This window comes from Prinia subflava, chromosome 1, assembly GCF_021018805.1.
Source record: "Prinia subflava isolate CZ2003 ecotype Zambia chromosome 1, Cam_Psub_1.2, whole genome shotgun sequence".
Taxonomy (NCBI): Eukaryota; Metazoa; Chordata; class Aves; order Passeriformes; family Cisticolidae; genus Prinia; species Prinia subflava.
Genome location: NC_086247.1, coordinates 126,380,219 through 126,398,645, shown reverse-complemented (window position 1 = coordinate 126,398,645; position 18,427 = coordinate 126,380,219). Strand labels below are relative to the sequence as shown.

The following is an 18,427-nucleotide window of genomic DNA, read 5'->3' as shown; positions in this document are numbered from 1 at the left end:
TTAGGTTACTTTGCAGAAGTGAAAGACAGAACCAAAAAGCAGTACTTCTTCTAAGCACAGTACAAAATAATGTTAAAGTATAACCACATATTTATCTTTAGTAAATGAGCTGTGTTGTGCAGACAAGTATAGTCAGAGTGAAAGTAGCGATCAGTAATAAAAGTACTGTTGTATATGTGGGTGTGTATTGGGTTTTTCTTTTTCTTTTTGCCAGGGATTGCAATATTTGAGAAGAAAAAATTAATCATCAGACCACTACGTTCATCCTCCACCAAGAAGAGAGAAAATTTTTATTTGAAACTCAAGGAAAATTTTCTTCAAACCTTGACCGGCCTTTCTCACAACAACAAATTGCTGTGCAGCAACCCAAAGCCAACACAGATTTATGGCTGAAACAACCTCCTGATTTTAAATACCAGCTCTATAAGTCATCCAACCTTCCTCAGAAGCCACAGGATAGGGAAAAGGGGAACTGAAGCCATAAAGGACCTCTAAGGCCACAGTCCTGCCAGAGCTGCAATTAGGTTTGGGCTACACCTAGCATTAGGGTTGAGAAAACCACAGACCCAAGGGTTTCAGAGAGAAGGACTACACAAAAGGCATGCCAAGGGGGACACAACAGTGCCCTGACAGTGCTCCCTCCGCACCTTGCTCCTTGGCACCACCCGTGTACGGAGGGACTAATCTGATTTTTATTTATGCCTCAACATATGTTTTACATGATGTGAAAGTATTCTTTATGTACTGTACTGACATGATAGGAAGCCCAGTCCTGCAGCGACTTTGTTTAACAATGAGGGGTGAAAAACTTCCATGATTTGGCTTCAAGGGACTCCCTCTTGCAGGTGGCGCAGAACACTGGCTTCCCAGGGAAAAAACGCCAGGTATATTGGGCTTTTTTGAGGAGCCTTAGTACATAAAAGCAATTACCAGCACCACACTCCTGGGGCTGCCATTTTCTGGTTTTCTTGGACAAAGCAGGGGCTCGCCTGGAGCGTCAGCCCTTCCACCTCCTCCCCTTTTTCTCCCTGCGGTGCTGCTTCTTCCCTGGCTGGCTGTCCTGTCCGCACCGTTCCTCTCCTGCTTCACCGCTTCCCCGAGGTAGCAGGTGGCGGCGACATCCCCGTAACCCGCTATTTCCCCGCTGGGAAAGCCGCGGCCTGCGCCGGGCCCGCCGCCGCCGCTGCGGTGTTCCCGGCGCTGCCCGGAGCCGGCCCGCAGCAGCCAGGCCTCAGCAGCCAGGCCTCAGCAGCCGGCCCTCAGCAGCCAGGCCTCAGCAGCCGGCCCTCAGCAGCCGGCCCTCAGCAGCCAGGCCTCAGCAGCCGGCCGTCAGGAGCCCTCGGCAGCCGGCCCTCGGCAGCCGGCCGTCAGGAGCCCTCGGCAGCCGGCCGTCAGGAGCCCTCGGCAGCCGGCCGTCAGGAGCCCTCAGCAGCCGGCCGTCAGGAGCCCTCGGCAGCCGGCCCTCAGGAGCCAGCCCGTGTTGGCGAGCGCCCGGGCCAGGCCGCTGCCGCTGCCGCCGCTCGGGAGCCGCGCCCAGCGGGTCGCCAAGAGCCGCTCGCTGCTCGCACGGTCCATCTGCCCAACAGACACCTAAGGGCGCCCCGAGGTGCAGCGGTACTGCTGTCCTTGTCTTCTCTCTTGGTTTCTCCTTTTCCTTCTCTGCGCCCTGTTCTACACCCCTTCAGTAGGAACACGTGTCTTTCCTTATAAATAAACTTCGTTCCACCTCATGTCATCCCTTTTCATTTCCTTGGTTTCACTTCGAATCGGTGTTTTTTTTGGTTTTTTTGTTTGTTTGTTTGTTTTTTTGGTGGCATTTCATTTCTTCAATTTCTTCTCCTGTTCCTTCATTTCACTTGGTTTCCTCATTTCGAGATTTCAGTGGGTATAATTTTGGCAAGTTTCAGTCCTTGGAACTGGACCTGATGTCATCCCAGTCCATTTCCTCTTATTCGCTCATTTCCAAATTTCCTTTTTTTCAAATCTCTTTACAGAATGTTTGTTACACTTTGTTCTCTGATTTCAAAATTTCATTTGCTTTGATGAAATGAAGAATTTCAATCTTGTGACTTCAGTGAGGATGAATTCAGCAAGGCATGGCCCATCTCTCTGCACTTCATGTCATCCCAATCCATTTCATTGTATTCACTCCATTTCCAAATTTCTTTTTTTTTTTTTAATTGCATTTAATTTTATTGTATCTCTGTTCTAGAGTGTTTGCTACACTTTCTTCTCTGATTTCAAGATTTAATTTCATTTCATGAAAGGAAATGAAACCTTGCAATTTCAATGAGTATGAATTCGACAAGGTTTGGTCCATTTCCCTGTACTTCCTGTCACCCCTTTGTTTTATTGTTTTCACTTGTTTCAAATTTTTTTTGTTTTAAAAATTTTAATGGGGTTTCGTTTCTTCAATTTCTTTCATTTCTCAATGGTCTTGATTCTAGGCATGGCAGCTTTTCTGATATTAACATGTGTTTTCCTTTCTCAATGCAGCATGAAGCTAATTTACCAAATTCTGTGACAGGCTACCCCAGAGATCCTTTCAACCTGAAGTTAAAACCACAGCATTTAAACATGGGTGAGTCCTTCACAACATGCACATTTATTGTGTTAGAGAATTTAAGAACACTACTTCAACAATAGGGAGCAGGAGTAAGAGCACAGAACCCTCAAACTTGTCTCAAAGTGGCCTCAGGTGAACCTTGAAGACCAAAGAGTAGTTTTCCCCTAAGCTTCAAGAGAAATTCCACTTCCAAGCTCTAAATAACAGACTCAGATCACAGAAAATACACTAGTTCACTAATGTGAAGACACTTAGATTTAAGGACACCTGATACAAGCAGGATTACTAGCTGCAAACTGCTTGTTCATGTTGATTTTTCTGATAAGACTGCAATTTCTACCTTGTAACTGGGGTTATTCCCAGGCAACTGATCCAAGTCCAATGTCTGCTGTACTCCTTGTAGATACACTAGTCCCTATCTGCGTTCCTACTGTGTGGATGGTCCAGGAAGGGGTGCCTGCCCTCTAGTGTTTCTTTAGCTTCACCTCCTGTAAGGACAGCTTCTTTGAAAATAATTAACTACACATAAATTAAAGTACACACATACATACCACGTAGCATAAAACACTACTTTCTGTGTAGGCAGAGGCAAGGCTTTGTTCACAGCAAGGCCATGGACAGAATATTTTTTGCTTATAATGTTTACTGCATATGTCTAAGTGCTCCTTTTTCTGGATCCTAGCTGATTAACAATAAGAATAGCTTTTCAAATCCTAGAATCCAGACAGTTTTTCCTATAGCTTTATAAATACTGCTTGCTTCATATTTTCAGATCCTGAACTTGAACCACTGAAAGGAAAGCAAAAGGACTCTGACAGGAGATTTCTTACATACAAGCCTCATGAAAGCAGTAGGATCTGCTACTGCCAAAGAGTCCTGGCCACCTGTATCTGCTTTATTACCAGTTAGTCAAATTAAAAGACAACTTCTTGCTTTTCTCTGTATCAAGTATTTTGAAATAATAACAACAATAATAATAACAACAATAATAGTTTATTAATTTCAGAATGTTTTGAATCACCCAGTCTTGAGAGGATATCTGGCATATCCTAAGGGAAATGTCACTGTACTGGAGATCTAGAGACATGGACCATTCATTTCCTTTAGCTTTTCAAGAGTGTGATTCTTTCTCTAGCTCTTTTTTGAGAGCTTTGATGGAGTTGGAAAGACAGACTGTTGTAGAACATTTTCTTATTTCAGCCTTTAGCAGAAAATCACACACTACTGCATGTGGTAATTCATTTTTAGGAATCAAGATGTCCATATTAGACTGTTCAAAGACACAGACTATTTCACAATGAGCAGAGGCTGGCTGGATGTTTTATATGGTTTATATATGCACACCAAACTATTAAATGTGGAGGTCTCCAAACTCAAATGTCTTTGCTTATAAAACAGCTCCCACTGACATTACTGAAGATAAAGATTAAATAATATAGAGCATTAGCATTAAACAAATAGAGCATTGAGGGGAAAATAACATATATATGGCTGTAAATACCAGCAGGTATTATTATGGAGCAGAAACACACTAAATGCCCTTTGGTATATTAGCGAGTATTTAACCTCTTTCTCTTAGGCCCCAATTTCTGAAATAGCATGGAAATCAATATCATTGTATCTTTCTACTTAACAAATTCCCCTCTAATTCCCCTCACTATTGCTACAAAATACTTACCAACACTTCTAAATCACTAATTCTTTTCCCTAACCAGCTCCTGAATTATCTAGAGATTAAAGAAAGGGCACAGCCCGTCAAGCTCCTGGTAACTACAGATGCTGAGGTGCCATCATGAGCTTACTTTGGAGACTGCCTGTCCTCTGCACCCAGGAGCTGGGGATCAGCAGACTGTGCCAAAATAAACCCTCATACATTCCCTCTTCCCTCAATAGACACATCTGCTTTGCTCTGGACTCTGATTACTCAGAATGGACTGCTGAAAGCTCCACACACTCAGGTAGTTTCAATTCCTTTTCTAAGCAGTGTGTGTGGATGTTGAGTGCAACAGGGGAAAGCACTTTTTAGTCATAGTCTGCACTGCTGAGGGCTTTGGAGATGTATCCAGAGCCATATTTGGACACAAATCTCTAGACTTAAACTGTGTGTAAACTGCATGGTAAATGCATGCCAGGAAGTGATTTAGCATAGAAAATCGCACATTGAATCATTTTTGCCTTTTCCAAAGACAGTGAGCTATATACCACTGTGGAAAGCTAGGGACACTAGTAAGAATCCTTTATGTGAGGATCTTCTGTCTCTGTGTGCACTGTTGTGGAGGTTGGCATTTCTCTAGGATTTCCCAGATGCAGCACTTGAAAATAAAAATTCTGCAAGATGTTGACAATAAAAAAGTACATATATGTTGTTCAAGAGAGCTTCCTGTCTATTGCAACAAATCTCCAGACATTGCTTCAAATTTGCAGTTCCCCAAATTTCAGTTTGGGAAGGATAAATTCTGCTTGTAAATTACTCATTTCCTGAATGCCACGCAAACCCAGCCCAGCAAAAGGTGATTTCTCTGTGTGTGGCAAATGAAAGGCTTGGCACAAATTAAATGTTAGGAGTTCTTGTTAGAGTTTGGTAGACATAATTATAAGATAATAGCATTGTATCTATACTAATCATGGATTATGATAAAGGTTTAGCTGGACCTCCTCATAGTAATAGGAGTGACAGTATCATCAAGTGACACACGTGGAAGTCCTTCACAGGAATGATACTGACTTGGTCTTTTGACAGATAGAGAAAAGGAGGCACAGAGTGGGTAAATTAATTGCCCCAAAAGCCTGAGGGAAGAGTCAATTTCAGACAAACTCTTGCAAGTCAATTTGATCTCCTGTAACACGTGAAGGCATTTCTACTGCTCCTGAGGAAAAGAGGAATGAACTCGTGTTTAACTTTTGTGCATGACACATCTTTAAAAATGTGGGTGTCTTCATTATGACCAACAAGCTGGAGGTAGCCCCTTGTGCTAGTATGCAGTGGAGAGTGAGACACATGGACATGTTACAGACCCTCATTTCCTGGCTTAGGCAACTTTACTCTTTCACTTAGAAGAGTCAGGAAAAACACACAGATCTGCTCTGCAGTGAGGACAGTGCAATTGCTGGAGACCTTGAGGCACAAAGGTTATTAAGGAAACAAAGGTGCCTACAGTAAATCTATGCATAGATAATCCTCTTTACTCCCAAATATACAATAAGAAATATCATAAGAATACAAACGGTGAGTTTTTAAAAAATGCTGACTTGTTTTGTTTACCTGCTTTGTTTATGCTAAAGACCTTTACCATATGTGATATATGTAAGTAAGAAAAACCCAACTATTCCTGTTAAGAACACTGTGAAGAAGTATAAAGTTTTCTTCCAACAGCACATCCTTGCAATCAAGCAGTTTTAAGAGCATTACTGCTACTGGCAGGGCAGATATCTTGCTTCCAAATTCCTACAGGGGTGTGACACTCAGCTTTAGCTGTTGTGAAAGGCAGCAGCAGTGCTGTTATCCAGCTGTGCAGACAGAAGCCCCCATTACCCACCCAGGCTTACCAATACAATGCAGTGGCTTGATCTGAAAATGCTGCTGCTGCTGCTTTACAACGTGAGGATTGAGAGGCTCTCCAGAGAGCAGTTCTTCTTGCACTGCAGTGTTGGCTTGCTACATGGCAGCCGCATCCAGCAGAGGCCAGCAGGAGTGCAGTGTCACTGGCATTCTGCTGTGTCTCTGCATCATTGCCCATTGCACGGTTTCATAGGTACACATGGGAGAAGTGCAGCACCTGAGCAGAGTGCTCTGACCACTCTTCATGTTTGCCTCAGTTTAGCATCAACCTGTGCCCCTGTTACACACTCAAATTCAGAATCCAAAGGGGCCCGAGGCTGCCCTGCAGAGATGTTTGCTATTCAGGCTGATCTCCATCTCCTCTGACTCACTTTGCAAAGCTCTTAAACTTCAGAGGAAGCGGAGTGTGGTTTTTGTATCAAGGGCTGGCTAAAGTGATGTTCTCATGCCTCAGCAGTTAGGGGTAAAGTCAAAATCTCTTCATTCTTTTTCCTTTTGCATGCTCATTGTGGGGGTGAAAATGCACTGTAAATGCTGCTTACAGCTATATCAGCCTTTGGGCACACAGTCAGCTTCAATATGAACACCTCTTAGTCCAGTATAGGAGTAATGTACAGTAGCCATTACCAAAAATGTCACTGATCTAAAATCTGCTCCAGTCAGTCTGTATTCTTCCATTAACTTCAGTGTACTTTGAAGCAGGCTTAATGGAGGGGAATTCTTTTGTTTTAGGCAGCACTATGAGATTGTTCCTTTAGAAACTGCTTTATGAAAACCTCTACAGCTTACACAGATGCAGAGAGAATGTGGATACTTTCTGAAATCCTAAAAGGAAGAGGCAGGCTTACAGCTTAATTGTAAATACTGTGATTTCGTAGCTGACCAGAAGGAGCAAGTGTTGCACAAAAGTTCAGCTCTGTCACCCATACATACTGACTCTATAAAGACAAATCAGGAGATTCTGTAAGTTATTAATTCTAGTATTTTGCATATAAAACTTACCCTATACATCTTTATCAGAAAACAAACTTTATAATAAAACAAATTTCACGGTCTCTGCTCAGGACATCCTCTGCCATCCCCCACATACTTCAAATTCAGTGTTATATCTAAAACTGGTTTACTTTAGGTTGGATTTAGCCATGTCCACTGTGGTTTATGGAACTCATGAATGATTACCATGCAGGTTAAGTCAGTGTTTGAATTACACACAGGACTTTAAGAAAAGACTGGATATGGCACTTATGGCCATGGTCTAGTTTACAAGGTGGTGCTAGGTCATAGATTGGACTTCATGATCTCTTAAGTTCTTTTCCAGCCTGGTTGATTTCATGGTCCTGTGATTCCTAATTCTAATCTAAGACCTGTCAATACTTCTATAACTTTGATTACATTCTTTGCCATGAATTTATGCCCAAGTTCAAGTAAAAGACACATTTCTATATCCTTCCTCCATGACAAACCCATACATTTGAAAATGTTAGCACACACCCCCAGAGTATTCAGGTGGTCATCAAATTTTAAGTACTGTTGAAAGTGTTAATATCTTTGTTAAAGTGAGCCTTTGAAATACCGAATTTTATGCCTTTCCTCTGGAAGAAAATCATAAAAAGACATGAAGCAATCAACTTACCAATGTACTAAAAATCTATCATATAAAGAATTATGTATTAAAATGTTTCTGAGACCTGATTTACAAAAGATGGTAAAAATAGCAGGTTGGCTTGCAATAAAAAAAAAAAATCTTGTATTGACCGCAATTAAAATTAATATACTGGAAAAAACAGAAAAAAATAATTTTCTGCTGGGTACTTCTCTGCTCCATTGAATATTGCTTTGAGTACTGCATTATACCTTATCATGTTGTGCTGATAGCAGTGGAGTAATTTTGTTACCTTAATAACACAACTGCAGTTAGCTAACACTGCACTATTTAGTTCATATAAAGAAGAAAAATAATAATTTGTTTTAAATAAGGGACTGTCTTTAATAAGGCACCAACTGCATCTCAAAAGACACATAGAGACCTGTGCAATGCTAAACAAACGTGTGAAGCCAAATGAAAAATATTGTGGGATTCCTCCTTTCACTTAGATGAGAAGAAAACCCTCTTTTCCTTTGACACCAACCACTATAACAGCTCAGGGAGTGCTGGGACTGTTCTGGCTGAATTTTGTACACACCATGGTGCAGGACAACAAGCAGGGATGAGCTTGGAAAAGACAAAGGAGCTGTGGAGTCATGAGGAGAGGGCTTTGGAAGAGGCAGTCGGATGTGCATAGCTGAAAGGTACGTGTGGCTGCAGGCTGCCTGTACATGGTTCTTTTCATAATGAGTCAGTTTAGTTTTAGTACCCTGGGATTTGCTCAAATTACAAACCAACAGACAGCATGTGAAACAAAGAAACTCTATTCTGCAACTGTTTAAAACATCAAGCTTTATAACCTTGAAGTGCTACTTTTCCTCCACAGAGGCCTTTTCTTAGCTGGCAAAAGCAAATCAAGGAAGTGTCTGTCATGCAGCTTGTACCAAAATTATGCTTTGGAAAATAAATTTATCTGTAATAATGCGTTCTTCAAGTCACTCTTGGCCTATCATTTTTTACTTCATAAAGAGAAACAGGTTATTTTCACTTGCTTATTACTTGCTTATTTGAAGAAGATAGTATTCGAGCAGTGATGGCTGTTTCTTGAATGTTCATCTCAAGAGATGGATGGGAAAACAGCAATTGCCTGACAGCCAGTGAAATGTCAAAACACAGAGCCATAAAAAGCTGTGTTCCTGTGTTTTTCCTGTGAGTATAATTGTTCTTGTTGATTGTTATGTACTTTTGAAAGTAAATAACAAAATGTTACTAGTGAAAATAACTAAAAACAGAGAAAGTCAAAGGGATTTTTCTGTTCCCAACAGAGGAAATTTTCTGACCTTGTGGAAAAGGCAAGGAAGGAAAGGGGACATAATGGTCTGTACTGGAACAAATGTTACAATATGCACTGGTCCTTCGGATTACATCCCTCTGATTATGTCTTTAAAAGCTGGCTGGACGGCCTGTGCAAAACATGAACCCTACTATCCAGAGCTGTGCAAGTGCGTCATGTTGGCTACCTTGGAGTAGGAAAATGCTCAAATCCACGAAGGACAAAGCCTTAAGTGCCTTCCATATCTGCAATTTCAAGCACACTGTGCATGCACATGGTTTTCTGTTGCATTATCTTTGAAAAAAAAAAAAAGAGCCCAAAATTTATGAATTTATCTATTGACTATTGTGATGGGGTTTGGGTGGGGGGGGTTGTTTATTTATATTTTTGTTTTGGTTTATTTTTTCCCTAGCATCACACAGAATATCAGTTTCACATCATTGTAGGTCTTGTAAGACTGGGCATTGCCCATTCTTTTGTGGTACTGTTTAGGATTTTATTTTTAGAAATAAAAATTTGAGAAATATACTTTCAGAAGTCATATAGGAAGGGGGAATGGTTGGGATACAGATAACATTTATGCTTGCCTTCTAGCAGGTCTAGTTAAGAAGCCTTGGGACAGGAAAATGTCAGAGACCTCAGAGCATTGCACAGAGGGGGTGGGATGGGATTTAAGTTAGCAGGATAAACTGAAAACCCAGGGAAAAGGCCTAAACTACTGATCTGGAAGAAAATCTAAAGGCTGTTTGGTACCTGTTGTACAGTTTTATTCTGGAAGTAGAGACATTTTGGTTATTATCTATAATAATAAAAAAAGCATAAAAATAACACTAAAGAAAATATATAAGGGAAAGGAAAGAAAGGATAAGAGTAGAAGGGTATACACTTACCATCTGTGGGTCCACAGCAATACTTGGTTGCAATTTTGATGAGTATTGGTGGCAGTCCTGATCCATTGAGGATGGGGAAAGCCCACAAGACACAAGATTGAATGGGTTAACATAGTCTCAGGTTTGGTGGGAATGCCCAGGTACCTCCTCTTGGGGTGAGGAATTTTAACTCTTTGATGTAACACTGTGGATCATGGAGCACTTTGGGGGTCTTTGATGGTTTATGACCCCTCCTAAGAGATTACTCAGCTGAGCTGCCTCTCATCAGTGCAGCTGAGTGAATTATGACCTATGTGTGAATGTCCCCTACTTCCCCAGAGAGGAGTTTTCACATCTGAGCCAATTACCTAAGAGAGAACATTGGCATGATAAAAAGCACTATCTCACCTTGCAGGATCTGCTTGTTACTGGCCTCTTCCTTTAACTGGCTCAAACCCCAGCTTGTAGCCTCTGTGGTGGATGTGCACCTCCTCTGCACACGCGTGGTTACTTTGCTCAAGGCCAGCAGAGCACTCTGTGGCTTTTTGTTTTGAGTCATTACCATTAACATTCCGGTCTCTCACATATTACTAACGTGAAGGAAATAAAGGGATGACAAATATCAGAGACATTAGGTTTTAAGTCTTTTTTTAGTGAGAAAATGAATTTATTCTGGGAGTTATGCCTAATGCTAGCTAGGATTGAGAGTGTGTAAATAAACTGCACATTTCACTATTTCAAATCAGTTATGCATTTTACCCCATGTTTTATTTTATTTGGTATCTGCCCTTTGTCAGCAGATAGGAAGAGGAATCAGGAGAACAGGGTTTGCAAAGATAATGCACTGTGTCCCTGAGGACATGCCTTCTCTAGGATAATAGGTTCCTTATAACATGGCACTAAGAAGGTGTACTGATTCCTATAGGATTAACTTTTGCATTGGCATCTAAGGCCGAGGGACATGTATGATTTACTAATCAGACTTCTGTTGATAGGAAATGTGTGTTCTTCAGACTTTCTCTCTTGTTCCTGATGAGTGGCAAAAAAGCCTAACAATATATTCCTCCATGCCTTTCCTTGTCACTTAGACTTATGAAAGTAACTTCAAAATAAATGTTGTGTTGGCAGGTCTACATTTAATGTCAAGGCACCTCCGTGTTTCTTGATATAGTGCTAATCAGAAAACAAAGATTTTGGGTCCTTTTCCAGTAATTGTATCTCAAACTCTTGAAACAGGAATTTGATTTAAAATAGATCTTTCTGTAGACCTCTTGAGCAACATCAAGATCTCATCTTGAACATGGTCTACCAGAGATAATTATTTTAGAAGCTGCCTTCAGCAGGATTGCAAATGTCAGCAGCTTTTTGGCAAATTCTGTACTTTCAACACCTCAGAGAAAAGGAAGAAGTTAATTTTGTAAATCTGGTGCCCCTGATGTAGAAATGGATGTATGGATGCCTTTGTTCTTCAGAGAACTTTGCTTTCAGATCTGTTAAATTCAAAGGGCTGATCCCCAATAAATATTTGTGATCTTAGAAACTACTTATTTAACTGGGGAAGGTTGGTCAAGGAAGCTTTGCTGCCCTGTTGAAACTGAAGCAGTGCTGAGAGTATTAACTCTAAGATGCTGTGACAGGACTTTAGTTAGTGATCTTAGTGTTGTGTTGGCAACTTGGCTAATACATAAATGCTGACACACAGTAACAAAGTTCATAATTCTCACATGTGTTATTCTTGGAGAGTTTAAAATCACTTTCATTAATGAAAGTATAACAATAATCCTGTGCTTAAAACAATAAATGTGAGACATAAACACTTTCCTATATAAGCTTGGTAAGAACTGGATATTTTGAACAGTCCAGAAAATGTTTTATTTTTTCAAGCTGGTGTACTAAATTCAAGAAACCTTCAAGCAGACTTTTTTCACAAAGTCAGAAAAGAGAAAAACTTCCTCTCTTCCTCACCTTCTTTTCTGCTTCAGATATTTTAGTGACTTGAGTAAATGTTCATGATCAGTGAACTAAAAACTGATGCAAACTTTTAGAAGTTGTTTCAAATTTTACGTGAATGTCAATGAATGTTTTAAAAAAATTAATTTTAATACATGATTTCTAAATACGGGTTAAGTTTATGTGTGAGACGTGATGAAAATGAGGAGCTACTCTGTATTTAGAAAACAGCCATACCATTGCAGTGAACTGTGTTATTCTGAAAATTTTAAAAAGCTATAAGAAGCTTAAATCCTATTTTTAGGATTTCATGGTTAAATAATCTTACAACTTTTTTGCCTGTAATAGAGAATCTGGCCTATTCCATGGATATCTACCACTGAAATCAGCTGCAATGAATGAGCTTATTCCTTCCGTGAGGATTCAGAGGCACTACTTGCTAAATGGTGTAGGAGATGTACATGCTGTGAGTACTCTGCTTTTCACACCCAGCACCTTTAAATGCATGAAGGCATTGACATTGTCTCCATGCAAGAGAAAAAGCTATCTCAGAATAAGCTTTATTTCAAAACACACCTGCAATTAGAAACTTATAAAAAATATCCTTTCCTGAGGATCTTAGTTCAACATCACACAATGATCGTTCCTTTCTATATTAATTTCAGTAACCTTCTCAGATAAGTTAGTATCAAGGAAATAATGAGGGAAACATCTTTAAGAATGCAATGGAATAAGTTAAACTGAAATCTTCCCTCGGTTTAGATACCTACCAGCAGTTTTGCCTATTACCACTTTTCTATTGATTCGATTGTTACCCCTTCCCTCTTTGTGAGTAGATGTCTAGAAGAGTCACTGGTTTATACAGATGGAGAAGATTGTTTTCCCTGGGTTCTCTGCACTCTCAATACTGCCATATCCAATATTTCAGGCACTCCTCCAACACATTTAAGGACCTCTTGTTGGAGAGTTTGACCTTAGTGGATGTTGCATATTTAATAAATGGGTCCAGAAGATGACTGTGCTTTCTTCAAATTGTTCTTGAATTCTTGTTCCAAGTAAAACTCTCTTCCTCTTCTCTCTTCCACAGTTTTACTTAGATGCTTTTAACTTTAATTACTGCACTGATGGTAAATGGAAGTATGGCTGTTTCCTTGTTCCTCTTTTCCAAGTATTCAAAAATAACTTAAGCCATCATCAGAACCTGTAGCTGCAATATAGAAATAAGAAGTTTCCATTACCACCTCGTAGCACACAAAATATCATTAGGAAATTACAGTCAGACCAAATTTACAGCATTTTCACATTCAAAATGGACACTCACGCTCCTTGACACTTACAGAATATTGATCTACGCAGACAAATTCTTTAACTACCTTATAGAAGCCCTCTTTAGGATATGTATTTGAACTTTTCTAAATAATTAAATACAGAAATACAGAAATCAGAGTTTAATTCCCATCCATCCTTTGCAATATTTTCTTCACTAAGCAGTGTGCACCTGAGTCCCAGCAATACTGTGGAAATTGATAAAAATGTGTGAAAGAGGCTTTGTAGCAATAATTGAAGGTATCACCTGATATAGAATAGTCTTGTTTTAATTAAACTTTCTGACTAATACCTTCTGGTCAGTACTTTTGAATATTTCTCAATAAAAAATGGCCTTTCCATTTTTCTAGTTTAAATAAACATACACTGATCCACTAAAAGCTGAACTTTTTGAAAAGGGCTGGTTATTTTCCCCATGAAACTTGAGACCACTATATCTAAATGTAAGAAAGCAAAATTAAGGATCAGTGGGATGGTCTGTGAAACTTACTGGGCCACATAGAGAACAGCATGATTTATTCCTTTGGTAGACCAATGAGCACATAATGTGGACAGGATGATTAATCATTGATGGGAATCATGGCAGCATTATCTAGATAGTCAAGATGGGTAAAATGATAAGCCTGAGAATATATTTCTGTAAATCTTATCTAATGTCACGATCATCACATGAAATGTCATGCCACAGGAACGTAAAGGAGACCTTCTGTCTTTTGGAAGTTAGGTGATTTTTGAAGGATTGCTTCAATTCCCTCTCTCTTACTTCTTGAAATATAATATATAGTGCTATAATACTGTGGCTTGAGATGAACATAAAATCAGAATTTCTTGATTAAACATTTATGCTGCTTATTGAATATTTCAAGTGAAGAACAGAAGAAAAAATCAGGGAGCTATAACATACTTCATAATTAACACTTGACTTCTCACTACCTCAGCATCAAAAATGTTTGCCTAGATTCTCTGACTGAAGCCAACACTCAGATCACTTTCTCTCATGCCCTACTTAGTCCCATTGCTGAAGGATGAATTTGGAGAGTCAGAGTTTCTCAGCTCTGGGCACGTGGTGTCCTTGGCTGCACAGGTGAGAGTGGTGACTGTGAAGAATCCCCCATGGCCTGTCCAGGCAGCACAAGGACTGCCACAGGGAGTGACAGTGCACACTTAGCAGGTTGGGGCCAGCCATTTGCCAAGGGGTGCACACAGTGTAGCTGTGATCCTCCCCTCTCTGTGCCATAGATACCTGCCTCAAAGCTGCACACTAAGGCCCTTTATCTGCTCTGGACTTCAAGGATTAAAACCAGATTCCTGTCTTGAAGGTAAAGGAGGTTTATGCCAGGTTTTTCATACCTCTCATCTGGCAGCCTCATAATTCAGACCTTGGCAATAAGGAGGAAAGTTAGGTTTCAGTCTTTTTCAGCATGTTCTCTCCAGCTGAAGCTGAGTTACCACACAGGATGGAAGGATGATGAAAGAATGGAGAGAATTAGCAAGTTGTAACGTAATTCTAACAGCTTGTTTTTATAACTTGGCTTTTAAAGATGTATTGTCAAATTCTCCTTCAGCTCTGACATTATCAGTAATCATTATTTTTTAGATGAATATTGGAATAAGAATTTAGCTCAGATCTTCAAACTGACACTGTATTTAGGCTAAATCTGAAACAACTAGTGATTTGTAATTCTGCAACCGAACAGATGAGAACAGAAGTTGACTTCTGTGACTTGACAAGAGTATGCTTTTGACACACATACTCTGTGTACAGGAAGCTTTGTCCTGTGAAACTAGAGGCAAAACTAAACATCTGCAATCCCCTTGTTTGTAGGCTTATAAAGTTCAGGAGGGCATTTGACAATTGTGGTGAAGAAGAAATAAGCTTTGTAGAAGGAAACACACGAGACATTTGAAAATATTCTCTCCCCTTTCATTCCTTCCATTGTTAGCTCCTGGAACTGTAAGTCAGGCTTTGTACAAGGACTCAAACCTTAGACTTTGTATGAGCTGAAAGTTACTCCTGCTGGGAAAGATGCTGGGGCTTAACTTCTGGGAGCCCTTTTAGGTTCCTTGTGTATGTCAGCTGGAAACACCACCTTGGTTTTTTGTGAACCTTTCCTCTGACTGAGGCAAAAATCAGAATTTGGGATATTGCATTCTGGTATTTTGGTGTATGCACACACACTCTGCATATGTGCTGTATATAACAATACTTTGAGAGAAAAAGATCCCTTTTTCAGTATAAGAAAATACTTAGGAAATAAGTGAGCAAAATTAAATGGCAAAGCTTTTCATAAATCCTTGAATTCTCTGAGTCATACCAAAGCTTTAAATTCAATACATTTGAATCTGCTTTTTCATGGACTAGATGAGGAGCACAAGCATCTTCTAACACTCCTGTGTGATCTATGAGGACTTGGAAAAAAGACAGACATTTAGACATGGCTGCACCTCAAACAGTGCAGTTGAGCAGGCAGGACGCTGCATCTTTGCCCCATAACTGTGTTCCTGGGCTGTGACAGCAGCCAGCTGCTACATCAGGCCTCCCCCCCAAGGAAAAGGTGTGATGCAAAATTATTTCTCCTTGCTACTACAAAGCTAGAACAGTGCTAGACCTGTGCTGTCCTTCTGAGAAAGCCATAGTTTATCAGCAAGATATAATTTTTAGTAAATCAGAAAAAAAATCTTTTAAATCTTCAGGTAGTCTAAAATTCCATTACAGTGCAATTTCTAATGAACATTGTAATTACTAAGGACTTCTGAGTCACAAAAACAATAGTTTTTTTAGTCCTCTCCACTTTAATTACTATGTCAAAGAACATGCAAAAGTACATAGAAAGTAATTATAAATATTCTTTCTGAATGTGCAACTTCTAAGATACTCCAAAATTTCTCCAAAATTTCACTTTTGATGTTAGGAAGTTCTGGATTATTTTAAAATTTATGAAAATATGTTATGTTTACAATGTTAGTTCTTACTTTTGCTACAAAAAAAGGATGGATCAAGACAGAAGACAGTACAACTTTCATTAGAAGTTAGATTGCAAAAGCAAGATTTGCAAACAGTCAAAAATTAACACTGAAATGTACAAACAAGTATCCTGGCACTTAGGATACAAACTTCAATCCAAGTTTCTCTTTGCCAGCAGCCAGCAAGTGATTACATAATCCTAGTAAAGCAAACCGAGGCATGAGAAAACTCTGCTGTCAGTATTAACATCCTTTGTGTCTGGGTAGTGCCACAGACACTGAGACAAAACAATTGGAGTATTCTTGTGTCTTTAACCTTTGTCCATTGGTGTGTGATAGTGGGAATTGTCAATGCTAACAAAGAGCATGCATCTCATGCCAGCAAGAGGCATTCTGTTTAGAGCAGTATTTAGTCTGTAGATTTAAAATTTAAAGCTGTAATAAGGAGACATAGATTTAACCAACCTATTCTGTGCAATCTGTGCATGAACTATTTTATCTTGGCAATACAAGTAGAACATGTAGGAGAAGTGAAGCTGTATAACACAAGGCTGGTTTGGGCTCCTCTATGGGCAAAACAGCAGAATTGCAAAGCAAGTTCACCTGGACAGCCTCAGAAAATATAGTAAACACATACAATTATAGAGTATGTGGTAAGTTCTGCCCTCACTGACTGAAGCAAACTAATGCATAACAAAGCAAAAAGGCATGCAATTAAAAAAACTGCTTAGTGTAATGAAGTGAGTAAAAGTAAACAGAAGAATAATTGGCATAAATGTGTGGACAAATTTGAGAAATCACTTTTGAATAGTTCAAAATATTTCAGACACAATATTGAAACTGGAACTACTGGAATTTTTTGGCTATTCTTCCTTATTTTTTTTCTTCTTCACCTGATGGACATCCTGAGAAAAGTATTTTATTTGGGAATTACACATTGTTTATCAAGCAGGCTTACTGCAGTCCTGGCAGAATGGGGGATAAAATGCTTGGCTATGAACTTGTGAAGGTGAGCTATACCATGTTCAGCTGGACCTTAGACAGAACAGAGAACACAGAGTTTGCTTTCTCAAACAGTGAGGATAAAGCTGAGGGTGCCTGCCTGTGCACCTGTTTGGCAAATGGATGACAGGGTGCCCACCAAAATGGGAGATGATAGTGGGTACACTGTGTAAGGTCCTCTTTTGCCTCAAGGCAGTATAAAGAGAAGATGGGAAGATAGTTACACAAATTTCTTGGTTGTGGTGTGCTTTAACTTTTTTTTTTCTTTTTCTAGCAAAGATGCTCTCCAGCTGCTTTGTTGCATTTAGCAGTGCCTCTCCACTTGCTGAGGGAGCCCTGATCTGCCTGTGGGTGGGTACTTGCACTCTTCTTGTATTAACTTGATAAAGCAACACAGTGGGGAAGTCATGAGCTTCAACTCTCATCCAGGTGGATAAGATGATGGAGTTAAACAAAACCCTTTTATGAAATGTATCTTTTGATATACTGACAGCTTGCACTGCATCTGCTTGTATTGTACCCAGACTGATCTGCCTATCAACATGAGATGGAAAACAGTGATTTGTTATAATTTTCATATTGCAATGAATACTGCAATTGTCATGTTGCTGTACCAAACATTTATAAAGGAAGCAGACAAGTAGGAAGCGGGTTTAAAACTTTTGGGGCTGCTGCACAGTTTTGGAAAAACACCAGCAGAACTCTTTAAATTTTCTGAGATAGGGAAATTTATATAAATTCTGGGCTTCATCGGGAATCCCAGATGAAAGATTCCCGCCCCCCCCAAAGTTTCCTATCAGTATTGAACAAAAGAAATGAGATTACTGGGTGAATGAGGGCTGTGCTCTGCCATTCCAGCCGCGGATGAAAAACGCTCCGTCACAAGTGCAAGCTATAGAAACTCTGTGTTCTGGGATGAGCACTTCATACAAGGCAGATGTGATAATTATAGAAGCAAACAGCACAACGCTACAACATCCGCAGACACTGGATTAGCCCGCTTGTTTTTCCTTCTTGTCTTTTCTGGGATTTTCACCTTTTATTTTAGACTACAGAAACGTTCTCTGTTTGCAGTGAGGGTGGCTGATTTTTTTTTTGTAACACCCCTGCTATGGCGCTGGGCACCGAAGCAAAAGGGATTTTGTTTCACAGGCGTGTTAAGAACGAGTAATTTAAGGACAGCCGAGGCGGGCCGGGCGCCGCTGGAAGGGGCGGGCCGGGCCGGGCGCATCCCCGCACAGCGCGCTCCGCACCCGCCCGCGGCCGGCCCCGC

General features: G+C 40.1%; 1 protein-coding gene across 1 annotated transcript in view; it reads left to right on the top strand.

Moving 5' to 3' along the window:
• The window catches only part of LOC134547577 (uncharacterized), a 50,026-nt gene extending 41,335 nt beyond the window's left edge, over positions 1–8,691 (top strand). The window contains exons 4-6 of the mRNA XM_063391738.1: positions 905–1,614; positions 2,497–2,581; positions 3,339–8,691. Of these exons, the coding sequence (XP_063247808.1) occupies positions 905–1,614; positions 2,497–2,581; positions 3,339–3,475 (932 nt within the window). The 3' untranslated portion in view covers positions 3,476–8,691. The remainder of the gene's footprint in view (positions 1–904; positions 1,615–2,496; positions 2,582–3,338) is intronic.
• Positions 8,692–18,427: the final 9,736 nt, after the last annotated feature.